Genomic DNA, 24,500 nt, shown 5'->3' on the forward strand with positions numbered 1-24,500 from the left:
TGCTGTAATTAAGTAATTAATTATGGTAATTATTTACAAGTGGGGTCAGACCTATTTTAGGCCATATCTAGGTGAAAAATTAACATTTTTTAATTTTTTTTTATTCTGCTTGTTTTTACAGCGGATTGATGGTAATAATATCGAAAATATCAAAAAAATTAATATTTTTTGCCTTCAAAAGTTGGAAAAAATTTTTGGATAAAATTTCTATTTTATCTTTTTTTGATGTTTTTGATATATATATATATATATATATATATATATATATACTGCTATATGCTATATGCTATATATATATATATATATATATATATATTTTATTGAAAATTACATTAAAAAAACTAACAATTAAAAAAAAAAAAAAAAAAGTTTAATATCACAATTTTCGAAAAAATTTATAAATTTATTTGAAAATTTGTTGAAATTGTGATGATCAATTTTTTCTTTTAATTATTCATTTTTTTTATGTATTTTTCAAAAAAAAAAATATATCAAAATTTTCAAAAAAAAAATTTTGTTTAAGAAAATAAAAATTAAAATGGTAGACCCCATTTGTAAATAATTACCTTAATTTTCAATAAATTAATTCGCTTTGTAATTTTAAATGTTCTTTTCACAATTTGAATTTTTATTGCAGTTTGTTTTTAATTGAATATTTTTTTTTTCATCATAAAATTACAATTAAACCTTGAAAATTCAAAATATTTCTATTGTTAGTAGAAATTTCTAACTTAATCGAAAGGAACGTCAAAGTGCTCTTCATCGAGTGAACACTTTACTTAATTAACTTTAAAATAATTCGTGAAGAAATTTTCGTAGCAAGAACGCTTGTTTGATTAATATTACTTGAGAAGATAATTTAATTAGATTGAGAAGAGAATATATCTAAAAAAGTTATCTTCAGCAAAAAAAAAAAATAATAACTAATTAATGACTAGTATTCTCTAACCAGCAGTTTAGTTATGATAAGCAAAGTTGATCAACAAAATAGAACAAACTTCAAACCACGAATTTCTTCAAAGTTGACGACCTATATATTCCAGCGCTATTATCTCTCCTCATAGTGAATATAATAATGAGCAAGCTAGCTCTCTAAAACAGGATGTTTATCAACAAAGAGATGCAATCAGTAGGTATAAATACAAACCAATATTGTCGACACGATAAAAGTTTTGTTCTGCAAGCTCTCGACAATTTGTGTGTAAGCGTCGCTGAAGGTTCGGGTAAAATTAACTCCCTCAGTGCTGTTCCACACTCCGATTTTCTTGAGCCCCTCTTTATTATTTAACTCGATTATGTCAAGCATGAAATCGGAGCGAAACCCCTGGTGATCGAACTTAATCAGCCCGGTTAGGCCGTTCATCTCCACCTGAGGGAAATGCCGGTAATTATTATCGTGAAATTTCTACTTGACAAATCAAACTTTAATTATAACTTATAATAATCAGCATTAGCATTATTATTTTTATTTTATTTAATCACAGTCGCAGATTCACTGACATGTAAAATCATAATCGTTAATTATTCGAGGGTTTAAAACACTTTAATTAATAACACAAACGAAGGAGTGGGAGTGTGTGATCAATAATTGGCAATTATTTATAATGAATAATCGAAATGGATAATGATCATTATCGGAAGTAGAAACAAATAAAAAATAATAAAACCAAGCACATAACATAAAACAGAGATGTTAATTAATGGGTGTTTGCTAAAACTGATTAAATGCTCTAATTAATTTATTGCGCGAATTGACTCGCCGCGGAAAAATTCTCGCATTCGAGAGTAGAGCACTGGATAAAAATAAATATAAAGCCAATTACCAGCCGATAAAGAGCTGCAACCTACTCTGATACCAATACCGACAATTACTCTTTTGTTTTGGAATTATAATTAGTACTCACTATTTTCATGTAATTTATCAGCGAGTATCCATGAGACCAAGTGTCTGATGACTCGCAGGACAGTGCTTTAATTTCCATTTGTTGAGAGGCGTCCAGTACATGGAGAGCTTTTGCAAATAGATGGACCGCGTCGTACATTAGGGCTGTTTCAGTCTGTAATTTATGGTTTATTAATTATTTTATGAGCATGTTATGTAGTTCAATTAATTTTATTCAAGTAAATGTGAGTAAAAATTTTATATTGAATAATAGTTACATTAAAAATTCATTGAAGTTAAGAAATAACTTCGAATATTAAATAAAAAAAAAATTTTCTTTTTTGATTCATCGTAACTTTTATATAAAATTCAGATTTTAAAATAAATATGACATCATAAGTTATGTGAAAGTAAATATATTTTAATATAATCGCTGAAAATTTAGTTAAGTTATCTTCAATAGCTTTTTTAAAATTAATTTTTTAATTTAAAGTACCGTAAAAAATTATTTGAAAGGATGATTTTTAGGTATAATGCCTTTCGATAATTATATTTTAATAAGTTTTCTATTATAAAGTGATAAAAGAGGGATCCACTTGACGTGATCTGACTCAGAAGTTAAAAAAAAAAAAATTAATATCAACTTTTTTATAAAAATAAGAAAAAAATGTTCATTGACATTTACTTGATTGACATGTCACTAGACAGATCGATAAACTCGAAATAAAATGATCAATTATTAAAAACATTACGATCATAACATACATTTAAAATTATGTGATGTTATGTTAAATATTTTTTTCATTGGGACGAATATTTATTTGCGGAGCGAAAACTGGAATTTCAGAATACGGATATCGAGTACAACACTCATAATCTATAATTATTCCCATGAATTCGCCGCTGTTCACGTCGTTGGCTACATTACGCTTGGCACATTGCCGGTACGATCCTAACATTTGCATACACATATATAGATCTATATGTGTTTACATGCATGTATATATGTGTGGGTATGTGAGGGTATTTGAAAAAGAATGAACCTCGTACAATTGAACGGTGTGATAGGCAGCTACAAGATTTAATGCCTCGTGTGATTGTCTCATGGCTGATGAATATGAACAAGGATACATATAGTACAAAGTACGAATCGATTCATGTACGAATCTATATGGATGGATATATGTATACAGTTGAATATATGTGTGTATATATAAATTGGAATGAGAATTCCATTATGAAATTCAAAATCGAATAATCCGTGTTCTTTACAACTTACCTTTATAGCTGTTATATTATTCTGTTCCGATTGTGGAGCATGAACACAAAAGAATATCAAATTTATATATGAATTTAAAATACTTTATGATTAATATTTATTGTGCAGTTTGGGGATTTTTTAAGATTAATTTTTTTTTTGGCTTATGGTGAAAATTTAGGGGACATTTTTTTTTAAACTTTATGAAAAATTCATATTTTTTTGTTTTAACTATCAAAAAATTTTTTATTTTTATAAAACTGTTTTTTCAATAATCATAAAATATCAAAGAATTTTTTAATAAAAAAAAATCAACATTTATTTAAAGTAAATAAATTTTATTTTATTTTATTTTAACCAATTCTTCTGACAAAAAAATAAACTCTCGATAATTATCTTGGCAAGAAAATTTTCTTAATAGAATTATTCTGTTCATCAGTGTAAATTTAAACATTAAAATTATAAAATCGATGGAATAATTTCTTGAAATAACTTGAATATTAAATTTTAACCTGGCTCTACAATTGCATCGACATTTTTTTTAATGAACCTGACCTTACGACACCATTCAGCCGCGCGTAAATTTAAAACCAATCGATAGAGCTCCAGTTATTTTCTATAAATGACTGAAAGACATCTGACAAAAAAAAATGTCACATGAAAATTTAGATATCGGAATTAGGTATTGAGATCGTAAAGATTAGATTGTAAAACTAGAAGCATCAAAAGTGAGTAGATTCGAAGTTATTGTTATAGAGATTGGGGCTGATGGACAGAGCATAGAAACGCTGCCAAAATCCGCAAGCAATCGTAATATCAATAAATATCGATCAGATAAACCACCCGCATTGTTTATCTCTATCCAAATCTCTCCGTGTTGTCTCTACTTTTCTCCGCTCGGGTGAAATGTTTAAAACAAATCTCATTCAGTCAAATATTAAATGCGTAAGAGGATAATACGGGTATTAATTGCTCGGTAAAATAATAATTATAGATAAGTATGCCATTGTCATTTTAGTCAGAATATTAATACGAGCAGAAGCAAAGTACAAAATGGTACAGAGGCAGAAGCGAACATAATATCTTTTAAACCAGTAATAAATATCATTGTTTGTTTGTTTGTTCTGATACCGTTTTCATGGAATTCATTTAATTTGTTGATAAGTAATTAGTTTTATTTCGAAGTTATTTATACGATGTTATGTTGTTGAACGGCGAATAATGATTAAATTACTCACCGCGCAATATCGGAAGCTTAATACGTTATGATTATTGTTGTGCTTGCATTGTTTCTATTATTTTATGATTGAGTTCTTGTAAATAATATATAGATAAACACGGAAAAAAGAAAACTCGAAAAATTACAGTATAAAATGTAAAATCGGTCCCGTCGTAATCAAAACTAGAAAAATTACAGTTTGAAATAACATTTTTCTAAATTCAATTTTTTAATTTAATATTCAGAGCTTTCAATGTAAATATTACATTCTACAATGTAATTTTTATAAAATCTGTAATAATTACATTAGAAACTGTAATTTTTCCAGTTTTCATTACGAAGCGCCACGTTGCATTATATACTGTAATTTTTCGAATTGTCTTTTTTCCGTGAAGTTTTGCTTCGTGTTGTTAACTATTATAATTGTTGCTATAAAATTATTTCGACTGTGAAAGAATAGCGGCAAAAAATAATTCGAGTTAAAGGAATTAAATCGACGGAAAGCGCTTGAAAATAATATTTAAGAAAAATATAAGAAGATACTTTTAGAAACTATTGATGGATCTTAAACTTGAAAGTTAGTGACCGGAAATTTAAGAATAGTTTATTTTTGCATCAAGTTTATAATTTAATTTTTAGTTTATTTGGTTATTTTTTCAAGAGAATAAAATTTTTTGACTCATTAAAAAAATTTTTTTTGCTGAGAAACATTCAAGAAAATTATGAGGTAAATTAAGAAATGATAAATCAGCCAATTATTTACAAAATAATTTATTTCTTTGATTAATAAAATTTTTTTCAGCCAAGTAGTTTCTTTCAATGTAGGGGACGGACGGGCAAGACGGAGAGGGCGGGTAAAATGAATAATCGTTTTAAATCGCTGGTCGGTCGATAGAAACATTTTAGACAGCAATCTATCAATCTATTATGTAACTACACTTACCGTTATCGATAAAGCATTGGTTTTGCATACTTGTGGGAATTTTTTTTTATAAATATTGAAATTTAGGAAAAAAAAAAAAATTTTAAATCGTAAGTATACAGTACTTAGTTTAATGTTGTTAAGGACGATGCAGATTTGATTTTTTTTCTTCATATTCAGGACGCGGTTGATATTTTTGCGACGATTGTTTTGATTGAAATGTATTTTCCAATCAGTATTCGTTTTACGCGACCTGAGTATTCATTTTGCCCGCCCTGGTAGGGCAAAACGGATAATGTTGACTTTTTTAATTTCGAAGAAGAATTTCTTTGTTATTATTTTTATTTTACTTTAATTATAAACTTCAATTACCCAAAAAATTATTAGCCAAAGTTAAGAATGGATATGATTGTAATATATATTTGTTATTTCATTTTCAAATTAACATATCCGTTTTGCCCGTCCTTCCCCTAAGCTTTTCATCTTTTGTGTTCTTCTAAGAAAAAATACGAACCAATTAGAGCCTTAATTGAAGGTGTTTTCAAACTGGAATAAACACTTCTTTCTTTACACTTCTAATGATCTTTGAAAATAAAATCATTTGAAGGAATAAATATTAATGTAATAGCCAATTATTAAAGGTAATTAAGACAAAAATTCTCTAATTGTTGTTAATTTAATGAAAATTAAAGTTGTATTTACATTTCTTATCATACTTTTGTTTCACCAATTAGTTTTAATTGCTTCTCCTAATGCTTTAACAACTTCCCGAATGCGGGAACAACTGGCCTAGGCAGGGGTGCAAAGTTTCGTTTAGTTTCGCCATAAATAAACTTACTTTGCAAGACCCATAATGTTAAGTGTTAAAAACTCAAGTCGTAAGCTTAAAACATTAAATAAATGTATCAATCTTCATAAGTTATACGAAAAAAAAAATAAAATAAAATAAACAAAACATTTTTCATCGAATAAAAAAAATTCAAACAAATGCGAAACACAATTTGAAAAAGAAATAGAATTATTTTGGGTTACTCTATTTTCCCGGTCTCCCCTACAAATAAAATAAAGGGATGTAAAGACATAAAAGTGTGAGGAGTTTGTAAAGTTGTGAGAACAAAAAACCGGGGTTTAAATTTAGAAAACGTCGCGGCTGTTCTCGCATCTCGCACGTCAGAAAATTCTCAAAGCCGTAAAATCACTATTGGTAAAATTCAAACGACGCCCTGCCCGAGAGAGACGCCATTTCGTGATAGGACTTTCGACATTTCTTGGCGGTCGCCCCTTTCCGCTTTGCCCTACCCTTCTCCACTCTACTCAGCTTCTTCTATTCAGGTTTTTCTGCACAGTTGAAAGATCAAAAGAGTAACTCCGGCTTTTACTCCCTAAAAAAACTACATGGAAATGAGTAAAGTAAAACGGGCATAAAAAACTAGTTCATATACTCAAGAAACCTTAAAACGCACATGTTTTACTGAGTTTTTATGTAAATTCAGCCCCCGAGAGTTTTTGTTACTATTTATTTGCCTGTGATCGAGTAAATATGTCTTAATTAGTGCAATAGTGATATTTTTTTATATACTAAAATAGTAAATATTATGGAAAAAAAAACTATTTGATTCAAGATAACTTTGTTCAAGAATTTTTTGCCTTGAAAATCGTTTTCACAGCATAAAAATTCTACATTTTCATTTCAGTGTGTATTATCATCAATCGATACTATCAAATTCTTCATCAAAAGGCACAATTTTCCAAAAATAACAACAATTCCTTTTTATCTTTAAGAATTTAATATTTTTGGTTCAAAAAATAGTTCCTTCATTCAAAATAACGAAAAAAAACTTTAAATAAAAACAAATTTCGATTGAATTTATAAAATTTTATAATGGAAAAACTTTTTCTCATCATCCTCGTCTTTTTATTTTCTTGCTTTGATTCGTAAATTTCTCAAAATAATTAAAACAGAATGCCTTTTAGCAAGAATAAAACCTTGAAGAAAATATTTTTCTTAAAATAAATATAATATTATTACAGCATACTCGACTATCATCAAAGGAATTCAAAGGAACAAAATAAAATATCAACTAAAAACTCTGTTTTCTGCATCCGTGCAATAAATGTGTTCTTCCATTGAAATTAAAAATAAATTTACGAGGAAATAAACTTCAGAAGATCTGATGAAGTAAGGCAAATTACTTACAGAGATAATGAATGAAATTTTATTCCTTTTCATTGCTGGAATTTAAGAGTCGTGCCCTATATTCATCAGAGCTTGATCTAAAGAAATAATATCGAGTTTCAGCGTTGTGAGAACGCGAGAGGAATTTTTCTCATTATGTATTATTGTGAAATGCTCAAAGAATTTTGTAATAGAAGCTTCAACGATCAACGATATGATTGCTGCACAGTTCAGTAATTCCGTCGTTGGGTTTCATAATCGAAATTAATAAGTTAACGTAATCTCTGTCGATCACCGCTTGCCGGATCTTGCCAGTAGTTCAAATGACAATATTTACTATTCAAGTTTATAATCACTTCCGCTGTTTGTATTCCTGCAATTCAATAGTCTAGTACCGAGTACTATTTACCATTTTTTCCATTGTTCGGAAGAATTTTTAAATAATAGCTCGAGTGGAAATTCATTTCAATGATTCGTTTTTGGCTCTAAAGCTCGAGTGACCAATATTTGAACGATTTTTTTTTTTTAATCAAAAAATATTTACGGGAAAATATTTTTCACAAAGAATAGCAGGACTGTTTTTTACTAATGAACAAAAAAGTAATTGAATTGCCAACAATTGTTACTGATCCGCAAAAGTTAATAACAAATGAAAATTAAAACTAGAGACCGGAACAGTCTAACAGTGAATTGACTATTCGGACAACTACGTGGCAAATTGCTCATCCAAACTAAATCGGAAAGCACAACTGCTATATACAAGTTTATTAAGTTAAAAGTTTAGATTTTTCCATCAACAACAGAGTGTACGTTTTGCCGAGCATCAGCAATCTTGGGTCACAATCTCAGGCGATTTGGTTGACGGTGGAGGTTAAAGCAAAGCAAAGTTCGAGAATAAAACGGAAAAAAAATCAATGAAAAGGTAAAAGGCAAAGGCAAAAGGTAAAAGGTCGAGATGAAAAAGAGAAGGAACAAAAAAATTAAACAACTTTTGGATGAAAAAAATAAAAGGCAAAGGATAGCAGGTGTCGCGTGAAACTCAACAAACTTTTCGTTGTGCACTCTCTCTACCCGGCTTTTAACATCCTCACGGTTCTTTTGTAACTTCAACCATGTCAGTTTATCCAGATGTTACAGACATTTTTTCATACAATCGCTGTCAAAATTTATTTATTTTATCATTGACGTTGCTGTTATTATTATTATCGTCATTTTTTAATACTTTTATCAAATCCATTTTCCAGTCCAACGCCCCGAGTGACGAGACAAAGTTTTATTTTTCTTTTTTTTTTTTTTCTATACCGTGGAACTGGCAGAATAAATAAAAGTTTGATACCATTGTAAATAGCAGATACCCAAGTTTGAAGGCTACCCGGCAATCATTAAAGTTAATTGCTTCAGCACAGCAACTACTTGTTCTAACTTTGATTTCTTTTTTCAACTTATTGTGTAGAGTAAGACTGTTTCATAGAATCGTTAAATAAACTCTCAAAGACAAAGTTGATGCAAGTTTTATGGAAAGAATAATTGATTTTATTGGACTTGGTAAGTTTTATGACGATGGATTGTTCAATTGCCTCGTTAACAAAATGTACCATTTTGTAACTGAAGTTAAATTTGTTAAGTATGATTAAATGAAAGAAAAAAGTTATAAAAAAAAGGGAAAAATTCGATATTTTAATTTTTGAAAATAGTTAATAGCCGCCATTTTGAAACTAATCAACCGATTTAGATATAACTCGAATTCAACCATCAAAATTACTCGAAAAGGAAGTCCCTTCAGTCTCATTACGATCTCTTCAAAATTTTACAAATTGTCATGGATAACGTTTGTCTAAATTCCCTTCGGAGGATTCGGATCTTTATTTGCAGTTCAGAGGACGTTAGTTTTGATAAAATCTCGTAAAAGTTTGGTATTACAAGCCTAAAAATTCTCCCAGTAGAGAGGAAGTTAAAAATTTAATCATACTTTATCAGATTTAGTGTATTTTTTACAGAAACGAGCTTACTTCTCGTAAAAAAAAGTAATAGAAAGAGAATTTTTAGTTGTTATGAAGATTTTAAAGGGCCATAATTTCGAGGATAACTGTACAATTTGGCTCCTCTTCAGACAAGATGTTCCCCGAAAAATGAGTGTTAATAGATTTATCGAAATCCGATGATTGTGGGCGTTGTTGCGATGAAAAATTGCAGCGTCCTATTTATTTTTGGAGTATTGCTCTGATTTACGAGTGAAATAGAGGGCCAAAAAATAGCTTTTAATCTTTTATTTAGAATTTAGAGAGAACTAGGGGAATGTTGTAACGAAAAGCTCATGGTATTGGCATTTGGATCGTTTTGTTTATTCGTGGAAATCAAACTACCGGGAATTCACCTCGCCGATGACGAAGAACTTCAATAACTAGGCGGTATAAATTATCATGAAGAAAAATTTATAAAAGTAATATGCTAATTGTAAAACAAAGTGTTATTCCAGGGAATAGCATTAGATTTGATGAATATTTGTCACTCAAAGTGACAAACTTTCAGTGGAATTGTTCAGTGGAACAGAAGAAAAGGATGAAAAAATTTATAAAAGTTATTTCCGTTTCTCCTTTGTGGATATTTGCATTATTATGAGGATCGGCACGTGCCCAGAAAATTGGATCTTTCTGGTACTGGTACTGGCACTATTACTAGCGGTAGAGCTCTTCCTCCGCAACCGGGAGAAAACTTTTGAATGGGTAATTTCCAATTACCTACTCTCGACAGCTCGTCCTGGAAGTACCCTCGCGTTAGAAGACGATTCCCTCAGCTACTTACATTTGCGTAAAGTGCGAAAATTCACCAAACCATTGTCGAAAAGCTAATAAGAATAAAAACTTTGACAATAATAAAAATATGGAATCAAACTTTTACCAAAAACCTAAAACCACTTTAAATTATAAAATTAGTTTACGGAGTTACGTCAATTGCAAACATGAAATACGTCAGAAATCAAACGTCTAGTTTTGTTTTGATTGATATTTTTCACAAGCTTTTTAATTACTTTTTCTCTATGATGTACGCTCTTTATTAACTCGATAGCATCTCGTTCAACGGTACTATTGAAACTTTCAGTTAACGATTGTATTCAGTGACATTACAGTCAGCTTTTGATTGCAAAAAATAAAACAAACAAACTTACTTCATTTGTATCTGTTGAAACTTTTTATAAAATCCAGGAATAATTTGCCGAAGTAATTAAATAATCAAAAAGTTTGAGCACCACAATTGAAACTCGTTGGAATTATTTTGACGCTATTGTGAAAATAAGTCAATTCAAAATCGAGAATTAGCGAGTTGAAAATGATAAATTCCTTCCCTAGGGATAAAACAGTCTCTCGCGCTGCATTAGTTTCCGGCTTAATTTCAGTTGTCAGAATGACATTTGTTTATTGCAAACCTCAGAACCACCGTGTATATCATTGCCATTGTTGTTGTCATTATAGTCAACCGAATAGACAACTAAATTCATTCAGCCGTCCCTCTCTCCGTTTTCAGCAGTCAAGCGGTTCGATGCAAAATGGCAGAATGTGACGGCTCAAAAAGCTCTATTTTATTTAAAGAATCAATTTATAGCGAAGGTAAGCTGAGCGTAAAGGCTCGATGATTTATCATGGGCGTAGGGTCCTTACATTATTTACACAGAAAAAAATACCTTATTATGTGTTTGACCCATATCAAGCTGTCGTCCGTATCTTTGTTCACCGTAAATCCAATCTTGTACGACTTTTTGAATTTCCGGCTTCTCCGGATCGACCAATCGGAAGGCAGTGATATTGGTCCCACCGTATTTGAATTCCTCCAAGTCCACGCTGTGTAAATCCTGTTAAACCCATAGTATAATCAGTTGGATATAGAATAAAAAATAAATTATATTTATTTATCATATGATTTTATGATTTTTAAGTTATAAATCTATTTTGACAATTATCTATATTATTGAGAGAATATTAAAAATTTTGTGTCCAGGATAGTCATGTGATAAAATCGGTTTTTTAAGTGAAATTTAGTGTCATTGTAAAGGTCTCGACTTGAATTTGTGCCTTTTCAAGATTTCATATCCTTTCCATCGATAGTCAATTTATTATGATTAGTATTTAGGCTGCATTCGAAAATGCTCTATCTCTAGATACATAATTAAGAAATGACCTTGTATCTTGTGAACTATTGACATTTTTAAAGATATAAGCTCATCCCGATGTTACACTCATCGAGACCTTTCATTTGAGTACCCACATCAATTTTTCATATATTTATATATATTATATATATGTATATATGAAAAATATATCAAAACGCATGTGGGTACTCAAATGAAAGCTCTTAAAGAGTGTAACATCGAGATGAGCTTATAGCTTTAAAAATGTCAATAATTAAGAACTAATATTGCAATCTTGTCAATTATTGACATTTTTAAAGATATAAAGTCACCCCGACATTACACTCATCGAGACCTTTCATTTGAGTACCCACATCAATTTTTCATATATATATATATATATATATATATATATATATATATATATATATATATATATATATATATATATATATGTATATGAAAAATATATCAAAATGCAAGTGGGAACTCAAATGAAAGCTCTTGATGAGTGTAACGTCGGGATGAGCTTATATCTTTAAAAATATCAATAATTAGGAACTGACACTGCTATCTTGTCAACTAATGATATTTTTAAAGATATAAGCTCATCCCGACATTACACTCATCGAGACCTTTCATTTGAGTACCCACATCAATTTTTCATATATTTATATATATTATATATATGTATATATGAAAAATATATCAAAATGCATGTGAGTACTCAAATGAAAGCTCTTGATGAATGTAACATCGGGATGAGCATATATCTTTAAAAACGTCAATATTTAAGAAAGTACAGTGTGATTTAACAAAAGTCATTATTTAATAAAGCAAAATTTTATTTATTTATAGTCTACAAGTCACGGCAGTTACATAGTAACTGCAAGGTTGCTAGTTCAAATTATTTTTATATTTTATTGATTCATAATAGTCAATTGATTGTGAAGATAAAAATTTACCAATATTTAATTTGAATCACAAACTTTTGAAAAATTTTTTGTACTTCAAATTTCCGTGATAAAAATTTTTTCACAGAAAATCAAAAAGACCCAGTACTTAATTCCCATGATTTTGCGGAGTGTATAAATAGAAAAAATGAAATAAAAGTGAGCATTAATTTAATATATGCATGGAAATGTTTGTTATCTAGAAGAGGATTTTGGTTTGAATTTGAAAACTTCATTTTCGCGTAAAATGATTATCTAGTGGTGGGTTTGTTTTTGTGTATTATTTTGTAGCCCGTCTGTGTGAAGGTGAATGAGTATGAGGATGTGTGGATGATAATCAGTGTATGTATGTATACGCACGATAGACAGACATAACGGCGCACGGTTTCTAATTTACATTTTAATAGATCTTAATTAAAATCTGCTGGCATTATAAACCGAGAGAGATAAATTGTTCGACGAATTAGTTTGTTTGAAGTTGTATTTATTTAATCTCTGGTGTACGGTTCAAATGAGTAATGGATTTATGCTCTGTATATAAACATCCCCAAGAAAGAAACACATTACATTTGCGCTGAATTTTAATTAACTAACAGTTATTAATATTTTCAAAAAATACCCGCTATCATTATTATTATTACTATTATTATTAACTTCATTATTTTTATTAATTAGCAGCCTATTGTGCAAAGCTTTCATGGCAAAAGTAATATCCAGAGTGAGTTCTCTCGGTGTAAAACATTTGTATGAAATGATACAGAAAAATAATTTACCAGGGAAGTAATTAAATAGCTATGGTAGTCGCTCATCATCCCAATTTGCTGCGCTTGTTTGAGGACCTCATGAATCCTTTCGGTGGAACAGTCCAGCACAATGTGGGACTCCGCTGAATTTTTAATTTGCTTCAGCAAAGGCCTGGAATAAAAAATAAAACAAAAAAGAACATTATTCAATTACCCTAAAAATATAAAATGCCATCGACAGAGTATTGAATTAATAAAAACGTCAAAAAATCAAACGCCCGATTCTCGAGGGGTTTATTTAAATTAGCACGACAGTCGCGGAATCTGAAAATTTTTGTGAGCCGAAAAAAAACTGTGGAGAGAACCTAACATTTTTGGAATGGATTGTAATAAACTCTCCGGGAATTCCAATGTGATATGTCGCTGTCGAATTCTTATTCGAAGTGAAACTTCAATAAACTACGTACCATGTGTCGGAGAACTCACGAAAAAAATTTCATAAGAAATAGAGCTATTGTTTTATTTTTTATTTTACTGTAAAACATTTGAGGAGTGGATAATTTTTAATAGATTAAATTTCTTTGGAGTAAAATTTAAAAAAATTAAAAAATGCGATATTGCAAAAATATTTAGATATTTTTCAATATGTATCATATATTTATACCATAAATTTTTCTCGTAGCCTTAATCTTCTTCCAGACAGATAAATCTCTTGCTTCTCCTCTTTGCCGAGCAAATATTGCCAAATATTGTAAAAAAAATTATATTTTTTTCCCGCTTAAGCTCAAGCGTAATCCAAAGTTCCAAGTCGCGATAAAAAATCGATGAGCATAGAAGAAATAAATAAATGATATTTGTAAAACTGTGACGCTTTAAGGCGTTGCGCATTCGGGTCATAAATTTTCAGTGGGGCACAGGTTTAACAGTAGCGGGGTCGATCAAAAATTCATGCTCAACTCTATAGTTCACGGTATCCTCAATGCAAATCTCCTTATGCAGCTCGTGAAAATTCGCATTCTCTCGCCCTGGCTTACACAGTAGCCTTCCGGTCTTGTTCTTGCTCTCTACTCCGTGCTCACCACTCAAAGTTGCTGCTTGTCTCCTTCTAGAATATTTCATGCTCCATACATAATTTAGCCTGGCGACGCCGTTTCCACGCAGCTCGCCGGGCAACTCGTTACAAGTTTCTGTTCTCTCTTCGCGAAAATGCGCCATGAAATTCTGCTTATTCTAATAAGCATCACTAAATCATACGGCAATAACAGCACTGGCTAGAAGAAAAACTTATTATATTTATATTTACGTCCTCGAGCTTTTTATTCTAGCCCAGCTAGAGCTTAAATATTCATCAAATGGTTTCGTAATTACATTGTTAATAATTCAGCAGCAAAAACATTAAGAATCTTCTCCCATCGAGATGTTTATAAAGAAGGAAGACTCAAACCTTGATGGAGTGCTAAAATTTCTCTGACGTGACAATTCAATTTTCTAAATTAATAAAATTTAATTTACTCGTCATTTTATTTTTACTTGATACTTGATTCAAGAATTTTTTCACACTTTTTTGAAAATAAAAGAGCTCCATTAAATTTGCAAGATTTTTTTAATGGAAAATTTTTTTTCATCTTTTTTTTTAATTTTCTTACTTCAATTCGTAAATTTCTACACAGTAAAAAATTTTGTGTTAAAAATTTTTATGTTAAATATTTAACACTTTTCTGTATTAATTTAACTCAATAAATGTTGAATTTACACATTAAAGTGTTAAAGATTTAACACAAAAATTTTTAACACAAAATTTTTTGACGCAATAACGCAAAATTTTGTACTGTGTACAAATAATTCCAAAAAAATATCTCTTAGCAAGAGTAAAATCTTGAGAAAAATATTTTTCTTAAATCAAATAATTTCATTACAATCTAATTCACTGCAATTATCAAAGAAACTCAAAGGAACAAAACAAAATATTAATTAAAAACTCTGTTTTTCGCTTCAATCCAATAAATTATGTTCTTTTTTTGGAATTAAAAAAAGTTTATATACAAAACAAATTTACGTGGAAATGAACTTTGTAAAATTCGATGAAGTAAAGTAAATTACTTACGAAGACAATGAAAGAAATTAAATTCCCTCTTATTGCTGGAATTGAAGAGTCGTGCCCTATATTCATCATTAAATTCCTCGACTTTTATTTTCTTGATCCAATTCATGAATTTTTTCGATTGATTCAAACAAAATATTTTTCTAATTGACTTAGCAACATCGACAGCTCTTTAAAGCCATTAATACCGAATCAATAACCAAAAACTGAAGAACCAAGCAACCTTCCGTTAGTAATAGTGTTGATAAATATTATATGAATAATATATTTGACATATATCAATAGCAATTGGAGAGATCGACCCCTAGAGATTGGTAGGATACGTATAGGCGATATTCATTCTGTGGGTTTCCATTCATATCCTTCCTCTCGATTCCTTCTTATCGTAAACGCTACAATTGCACGGGGTATGAGTAGAGGCACGGAGCAGGGGGTTGCTAGCTGGGTATTCACCCTCCCCTCGAGCCCTCGCACCAGCAACAGCGCCACAATCCAGCTCCGGTGCCACCGATCGCAATTCATTCGGGAAATCGAAGCAATTTCTAGAAAGCAATTCAACCGAAGAGTGAGCTCAGCCCGGCCTGCCTCTGCTCCTCTTTGCCCTCCCCTCGGCCAAGCTCACGAGACGTAGTGATTAACGGTCGGAATTTCTGTTGAGTTGATTGTACCTACGATTTTTCCAGCATTTTTCTGTTTGCTTTCATTACAGCTCGTATTTCGTAATTTTTTTCGCCTCCATACATAACAAGGCACACCTGTACCATTAGAACAATTAACGCTTTTTTACCATTTTTTTAACTTTTTCCTTTTTTGTCACCGGCGCAAACCTCTCACTAAATATAAGTCCGCATGTACGTACTTTTTCAATTTTTTATGCTGAAATTAATCGCAAGTGTAAACAGAGAAAAGTTTTTATGCTTTTAAATGGGGCAAAAAAGTTTACTCTCTGATAAATTGTTATTGTTAAAATAATTGGAATGTTCAAGGAAAAAATTACTTTGTTTACATCCAATTAAAAAATATTGGTTAATAAAATTTAATATTATTTTACAGAAACTTTTATGTATTTTTTTTATCAGTAGGGGAGATTATATTTAATATTTGATAATTTTATTGAATATTTTTTTAATATTTAACAAATGATAATTATTTATTTAGTACTTTGAATAAAAAAAGAGCATAAAAATTTAACTTTGACACTTTTTACAGCCCCACAACTTCAATAGAAAATTCTATTAGGTCAAATACATTTATAATGTTCTTTAAAAAATACGGAAAAAATAAAATTAATAATAAAACAATGGCTGTAAAGAATGACAGAATTTTTTTGCTGTGAAAAATATTAGGTTATCATATCATTATTAAAAAAAGTTATACTGCATTGTTTGTTTATGAATGATCTTTGCATTGCAATATTTATAAGCTAGACAGTAAATTTTTTATCAAAGTTGAATCTTGCCCTTTTAATAATAATAAACTTAAATTTAATAAACTTTTTCCGTCAAAACCAAGCATAATATTTTTTCCATTTATCCACATCAATAGTTTTTAATTTCCAATGAATCGCTTGTATTTTGGCAGTCGTAAATAAATCTGCGTGGAGTAGAGTGAATAGTTTACAGACCCTACAAGTGAATTGTCCACAACACGAGTACGCACTACAGAGTTTTGATAGCATCATTCGTCATTTCGTGTTGGTTATTGTTGTTGTCATTGTTTCTACAGACAAAATATATATTCATTTGAAGCAGAACAAGTGAAACACACAACACCGGCTTACAAAGTCAATGCCGTTAATATACATCACCCGATTAAGCTTTTACATTAGTTAATCGAATCGTTAAATTTATAATACCGTTTAATTCACGTTCTATCTACACCCTACACCCTGTTTTTGTACAGCTGCGAAAGTAAATCATTGATCATGATATGATAAATAGAGAACAATTGTTAGGCGGGTAATTTTCTAAATTTCTACAAAGAATTCTAAGAATTATTTGTATAGAGAAAAAGATATTGTTTTTAATAAACTCTTGATTCTTTTTCTGTAAATATTTCCATAAAACAACAATGCCTAAAGCTACAAGTTGTCCTTCGTTAATAATCAGTCCGTAAGTAGTTAGTAAACATGAAGTGCGATAAGTGGACATTTTGTTATAAATGAATTATTTAGATTAGTTAAATTCACAGGAGAACTTACTGACGTGGAATGTCAGAGAAAACAGTAGGTAAATTGTGTATGTGCATTTATAAACAAAAGTTGTCGAGCGTTCCTGTAGTATCGACACTTCGCATTTGTTTGAACAGTATTAGCAAGTCAATACGCGGTGAAAAGTAGTAATGGCACGTTACCAACATCGGTTGGTTCATTTGTCCGCAATTTACGGTAAAATAGTTATTTGATAAACTTATAACATTCATAACTATTTATATGCTTTTGAGTTATGAGTTGCGAGTAATAGTAATAATAGTAACTTGTTCATTACGTAATTTCAGGCTCCTTCAAATGGGTACTGTAATAATCGCTGTTATTAAGCTTTGAGGCATGAGATAAATAACTTCATTTGGGAAGAGAAAATCCACAAAATGCCCGCAGCTCATCGTAACTTCGGTCAAGACCTACCGTTGAATTCAAAATTTATAGAGCGTTACTAATGCTGAAAGCAATCTCAAATTATACGCCCTTTTGGTTTTGCAAAACCAAAAAAGCGTATAAAAAAAATTCTTTATCTTATTTTATAATTTTTTGTAAAAATCTAACTGAATTTTATCATTTTTTTTTTCATTTTCAATTTTTATTGTCAAAAATGCAATTTTTGACTAAAAAAGTTAGAAAATAAAATTTTGAAAAAATTTTTTATGCGCTCTTTTGGCTTTAAGAATTTTTTTTCTTCATTTTTTGCACAAATTAATACATTACAGACATTTTTAAATTAATTGTATTAAAAAATAATTTTTTTTACGCCCTTAAGGCATAAGTAACGCAATGTGTTGATAAATTTTCTATGTTAAAGTCGAAGCAATGTCCTCTGCAGTATTTTTAAAGAATTTTTCTATCGACTGTAAATTTAAGAGTTTCAATTTTGCTAACTGTATCTTGCAAATATTTAAGTGAAAAATGTTTCTATCAATAAATGACCCAGAAGCAAATTATTATTTCTGTTTTCCGTTCCACTGAGGAACTTTCTCGTAATGCGATCCCCAGATCCAGCCTCAGGGTTCGTGTTAGTGTAGGTACTTCAGTAGGTTTGAACGAAAGGTCAGAGGTCAGCAGCTATCGAACTGTAAAGATGTACTAAACATAGAGCTCCTTTATCATCAAATGAATGATAGAATTCGCAGATTGAGAGCATAATTCTCCTCTGTCTATCTAAAATTCAAAGGGTAAGAGTATGGCTCTATTACAAATGAGATTACCACTGCGAAGTTTATTGATTCACCGAGCAGCTTTGATGAATTTAATTTAGTCTTTAAGATAAAGTGTGGTAGCTATTATCTATATTACCAGCACTTGCGAGAGAATCATTTGAAGAGTGAGGGGAAAAAAGATCTGATATAACTGGTAAATAAAATTTTGTGATGCAGGCTATTAACTGGGAAGTTTTCGTTGATTAATCGATAAACCTGATGGAAATAGATTTTTAACTAGTTACTGAAACGGCAAGCGATCAACCGTGTAATGAAGTGATATCAGTGATGTAAAAGTGACACTTGATTTTGTCGAGTTTAAAGCATTCGTTAATGGATCGTTTAATCACAATATTATTCACCGGAATAAATTATTTCGAAGATTGAATTTTATCGAGGTTTTTAAATATAGAATCAAATGATGGGAAAAAATTTCGAATTAAGAAAAATTTCTCTAAAGTGATTTTTTTTTTAATGAAAGAAAAATATATGAATAATATAATAAACATATCCAAATTTTGTATAAAAATTGATAAATTTTAATAATAATTAAAATAGATCAAAAATGTATACTTTAGCTTGATAATTTTTGATGAAAAAAACTAGAAAACTTGCAGTCACTATGTGACTATCGTGACTTGTGAACTATAAATAGATAAAATTTTGTTTTATTAAATAATGACTTTTGTTAAATTGCACTGTACTTTTTTAACTATTGAAGTTTTTAAAGATATAAGCTCATCCCGAGGTTACACTCATCAAGAGCTTTCATTTGAGTACCCACATGCATTTTAATATATTTTTCATATATACATATATATAATATATATAAATATATGAAAAATTGATGTGGGTACTCAAATGAAAGGTCGCAATGAGTGTAACGTCGGGGTGAGCTTATACACGGAAAAAAGAAAACTCGAAAAATTACAGTATATAATGCAACGTGGCACTTCGTGATAAAAACTGGAAAAATTACAGTTTCTAATGTAATTATTACAGATTTTATAAGAATTACATTGTAAAATGTAATATTTACATTGAAAGCTCTGAATATAAAATTAAAAAATCGAATTTAGAAAAATGTTACTTCAAACTGTAATTTTTCTAGTTTTGATTACGACGGGACCGATTTTATATTTTATACTGTAATTTTTCGAGTTTTCTTTTTTCCGTGTATCTTTAAAAATATCATTAGTTGACGAGATAGCAATGTCAGTTCTTAATTATTAATATTTTTAAAGATATAAGCTCATCCCGATGTTACACTCATCAGGAACTTTCATTTGAGTACCCACATGGCATTTTTTATATATTTTATATATATGGTATTTGTGAAATATATAAATATATAAAATATATGAAAAATTAATGTGGATACTCAAATGAAAAGTCTCGATGAGTGTAATGTCGGGGTGAGCTTATATCTTTAAAAAAGTCATTAGTTCACAAGATACAAGGTCATTTCTTAATTATCTATCTAGAAATAGAGCATTTTGAAATACAGCCTAAATACTTATCATCATAAATTGACTATCAGTAAGAATGATATGAAACCTTGAAAAGGCACAAATTCAAGTTAAGATTTTATCATATGACTATCCTGGAGACAAAATTTTTCTTATTCTCTTAATAATATAAATGAGAGCTTTTTATCAAAGCTTTGTGATAAATTTCATTTTAAATACTTTCTTGGATTTTAAAAAATTTTTTGTTATAAATTTTACGTTTTGAACAATTTTAAGATCAATCGCAAAAAAAAAATTTTATAGACGCTTTTTTGGCACAAAGCCCTATCTAGTTGCCGTTATACGCCCTTTGGACATTTGGGACGTGAAATATGTAACTTTTTAAATGTGTAGGTTATTAAACAGTGTTTCAGATGCATAATGGAAGGTGTATGTAGAACATAAGTTTTGGATATGCCACTCGAAGTGCTCGGTGAAGCGTTCAACAAAACTGTCAATGTCTACGCGGCCTATAAATCACTCAACGTCTAATGCAGATATACATGTACTGCGAGTGGAGGTCATTCAAGAAAAATTGTCTCCAGCAGAGCCAACTTTTTATTCCAATGACATTTCGCGAATTGGACTATTCTTTATTGACCAATACCGGCGCTGCGCGGATGTCACTAGAACCCAAAATAAGAAAAAGGAAAAGGAAACAGAAAAATAAAACATGTTGACGAGAATAACGGAGCAGAGTCTAAGAAACAGTATGTAAATCCACGTTCTAGTTCTAGATCGAAGAAAGGAGCAGAGAGCAGAAAGTGATTGAGTGATTTGTGTGAGTAAATTTCGTTAAATTTACAACCCTTTTTATTATTTTTTTTTCCAAATTTTTTTGTCAGCGAGCATGAAGCGTATTTATATAAAATACAAGTAACAACTTGCATCCATCAGTTGTTACGAGAGTCTACTGGAGCATCGTGCTGACTCATAAATTATTTCAAATTCTATTCCTCTGTGTATCTGTCTGTGTAACAACTACATCTGCATATATATGCGCACACATTGACCGTGGGAGTACAATTGTAGGTGAATATACAAAGGATCTGGTGACGCAAACCCGTCGGATCTCTATGTCGTGTAGTCAGTTTACGTCCGGTTCTCTTGAATATTGGATTCCTAGATTTTCTTCTATTCCTCTACTTCTTTCGATGAAATTCTACTGCCGCGTTCAAAACAGAACCTGAACAATTTTATGCAGCAGCGCATCAAAAGAACAGACAACGTTTAGTGTTATTGCATCTCTTATTTCTCGAGTGGGATCCATGTGTAGAACAAACGTACGCGTTCGCGTTCTGCATAAAGGAATCCTGGCAAAAAAATCCTCTTTTCTTCAAAAGAACTGTTTTATTGAAAAATTTTTACTTTAACTGCTGTCAAGAGAATAATGTTGAATAGATTTTTTAATCTTCTCTTAATCTTTGACTCTTGAGTCGATTTTTTGCAATGAAAGGTAACTACTTGATTCAAAAAAATTTTTTTGAACAGCTTGTTTCAATTCAAGAGTTTTTTTTCCTTGAAACTCATTTTTGAGTGAAGAAAAATCAAATTTTTGTACTTCGTCTCTAAAATTAAAAATAATTTCATTTTCCTTCAAGAATTTTATATTTTTTGTTTAAAAACAAATTTTTTTATTCAAAAAAAAATTTTACTTGCATTCAATATAAATGATATTCAAGACTTATTTTTGACGATTTAAAAATTAGTAAAAATCTGAACATGTTGATGTTTTTGAAAAAAGTCAATAATACTTCGAATTAATGTTACCTTGTATCCAAATGCTCGAAAAAAAAATTAGGAAAACGGTTGACCCTGAAGGCCATCCCTGCAACTTCCCGCTAATTCCATACTTAGGCGCTTAAAATTGCACCAATGACGTTTTTGAGCTCTTCGAGCTCAAAAATACAATTTATGGGTTATTTTGAGCTCTCCGAGCTCAAAGAGATTGCTTTCCTATGCTTTAAAGCTCTTCGAGCTCAAAAGTCTGATAGAGATTTGATAAGACACTATTTTTTGAATTTTTAAACCGCAATAACTTTTGAATGAATAAACCGATTTTTACGTAGTTAGAAGAATTCGACGCAGTTTTTTAAGCCTTACAAATAATCTTAAATTTTGAATTGATCGCGCTAGCAATTTTGGAGTTATTCCGAAAAAACACTTTTTTCGGTTTTCTTTCGTTCACGATATCTCTCGAATGAATCAACCGATTTTGACCGGACTGGTGGCGATCGACGTGGTTTTTTGAGGTTAAGAGCTGAATAGTTTTTGGAATTGAACCTTCAAGCCGTTTAAAAGTTATTCCAAAAAAACCACATTTGAAAAAATTTTTTTTTTCAGTTTTTTTAAGATTTCTCAAAATCTATTGATCTGAATCGGTCCAAATAGTTTTCAAATCTAATTTTGGTCAAGCTCTTTCGAATGGCACCAACCGCGATGAAATCGGTCAAGCCGTTCAAAAGTTATAAGCGGTTTACATACTTTCACACACACACACACACACACACACACACACACACACACACACACACACACACACACACACACACACACACACACACACACACACACACACACACACACACATACAGACACCGTGACAACCTCGCGGGGATAGTCAGGGAAGCTTCCTATGACCTGTAAACGTCGAGATCTGATGAAAACTCGATTTTTGCAAAACAGGGTGAAAACAATAACTTCCCGATTTTTAAAAATCTTCGATTTTCTTAGCGGGAAGTTAAAAATTCAAAACTGTTGTTTGCTTTAATAAATAATTTGGATTTTCATTAGTACTGTATAAACAACCATTTAATCTCCAAATTTTCCAAAAATAATTATCTGAACTCGCAACCACATTGAGATAACTCATTCAGTATGACGAGCTGACTTTCTCGTTTTGATGATAAATATACGAGGGATTTTCTCATTTGCACGTCTTCCATTTAATTTATATCTTACATCTCCACAGCATTCACGTAAATGCAATACATATGAGAAGGGAGTAAAGAGTAAATAGTAAAGAGAGTAAACAATATAAGCGCAAGTACAAGGGAAGAACATGATCGTTTTATTTCCCTGGTGATGTCGTGGCGTCGCCAACATTTATGATATCGCACTCATCTTACCCCCGAGTCGTTATGGAGAATATAATAGATGTCAAAGAAGTAAAGACTTGACTGCATTGTGGTGTATAGTAGTTTTCCCACCCCATTTTGTTCTATCCTATTCTGGCTGAGGATGTCCACCGGGAGGGATAGGCAGTCTCTAGAACACGTACGTTCCTCTTCATCCAATAGCTATATCTCAACTCGGTAAACTCAGCACACCGCAGCACGACACACCTCCCCGGCCCGGTGGCGCATACACCACACGAGTTATCCGACAAGTAAAACTTTACGCTTGGTTTCGCCCCCGAGACTACTTTTCATTCAGATTCCCAGGTGAGAAGAATAAGAAGAAGAAGGAAGAAGAAAAAGTGTTAAAAGTAGCTGACACACTAAGATACAAGGATACATGTAACACGCAGCAGACACTTACGAGAATTTCCTACTGTGCTATACTTTAAACTCTTTTTATTTAACTACTGCTAAGTCCACAAGCTACTTATACAGATATATATGTGGACGCTCCACTTATCACGTTTATCCACACCAGTTTTTACCACCTTACTCATAAGTGGTTTTAATCATCGCAATAACCGACTTTTATCGCTCTGATTTCATTTTATTTTTAAAGCTACAAAAATATTAATTGAAATATGTCTTGTGTATGGATTAAACTTTCAGAGCAAAAGTGTTGGAGATTTTTTTTCTTTTTATAGTAAAATTATTAATTTATATTTATTGAGTTAACTTTTTTAAAAAGTTTTAAAAGAAGTTTTATTTATCAAAAAATTTTCAATTTCAAAGCTTTTGTTAAGTTCTTTGATAAAAGCTTAATTTTTATTGATTATTCATTAATAATTACTTTACACTAATTTTCTTAAAATTTTAATGAAGTATTTAAGCATTAGTGTTCTCAAGATGGTCTAATCACTTGATATTTCATGCTGAAAATGTGATACTGTTTATGTATGCTACTAATCTCCGAATTTATAATCGTGAAATCGGCTTTTAGAAGCTTTGACTTTTTAATTAATTTAGCTAAGATTTCATATTATACAGAAAATATAATTAATGTAAGATGATTAATAATATAGACAGGA

At 30.5% G+C, this 24,500-nt stretch overlaps 1 protein-coding gene across 8 annotated transcripts in view; it reads right to left on the bottom strand.

The window, feature by feature from the left end:
- LOC123269892 (glutamate receptor ionotropic, kainate 2) overlaps positions 1-24,500 on the bottom strand; it is a 163,764-nt gene that overhangs the window by 12,016 nt on the left and 127,248 nt on the right. For 6 of the 8 annotated variants that reach the window (XM_044735786.1, XM_044735785.1, XM_044735787.1 and 3 more), the window contains 5 exons: positions 13,307-13,448; positions 11,137-11,304; positions 3,162-3,182; positions 1,905-2,057; positions 1,148-1,369 (listed from right to left, as the gene is read on the bottom strand). In XM_044735786.1, the coding sequence (XP_044591721.1) occupies positions 1,148-1,369; positions 1,905-2,057; positions 3,162-3,182; positions 11,137-11,304; positions 13,307-13,448 (706 nt within the window). The remainder of the gene's footprint in view (positions 1-1,147; positions 1,370-1,904; positions 2,058-3,161; positions 3,183-11,136; positions 11,305-13,306; positions 13,449-24,500) is intronic. The other 2 variants (XM_044735790.1, XM_044735789.1) reach the window with 1 other exon arrangement.

This window comes from Cotesia glomerata, linkage group LG7 (genome assembly GCF_020080835.1).
Source record: "Cotesia glomerata isolate CgM1 linkage group LG7, MPM_Cglom_v2.3, whole genome shotgun sequence".
Lineage (NCBI taxonomy): Eukaryota > Metazoa > Arthropoda > Insecta > Hymenoptera > Braconidae > Cotesia > Cotesia glomerata.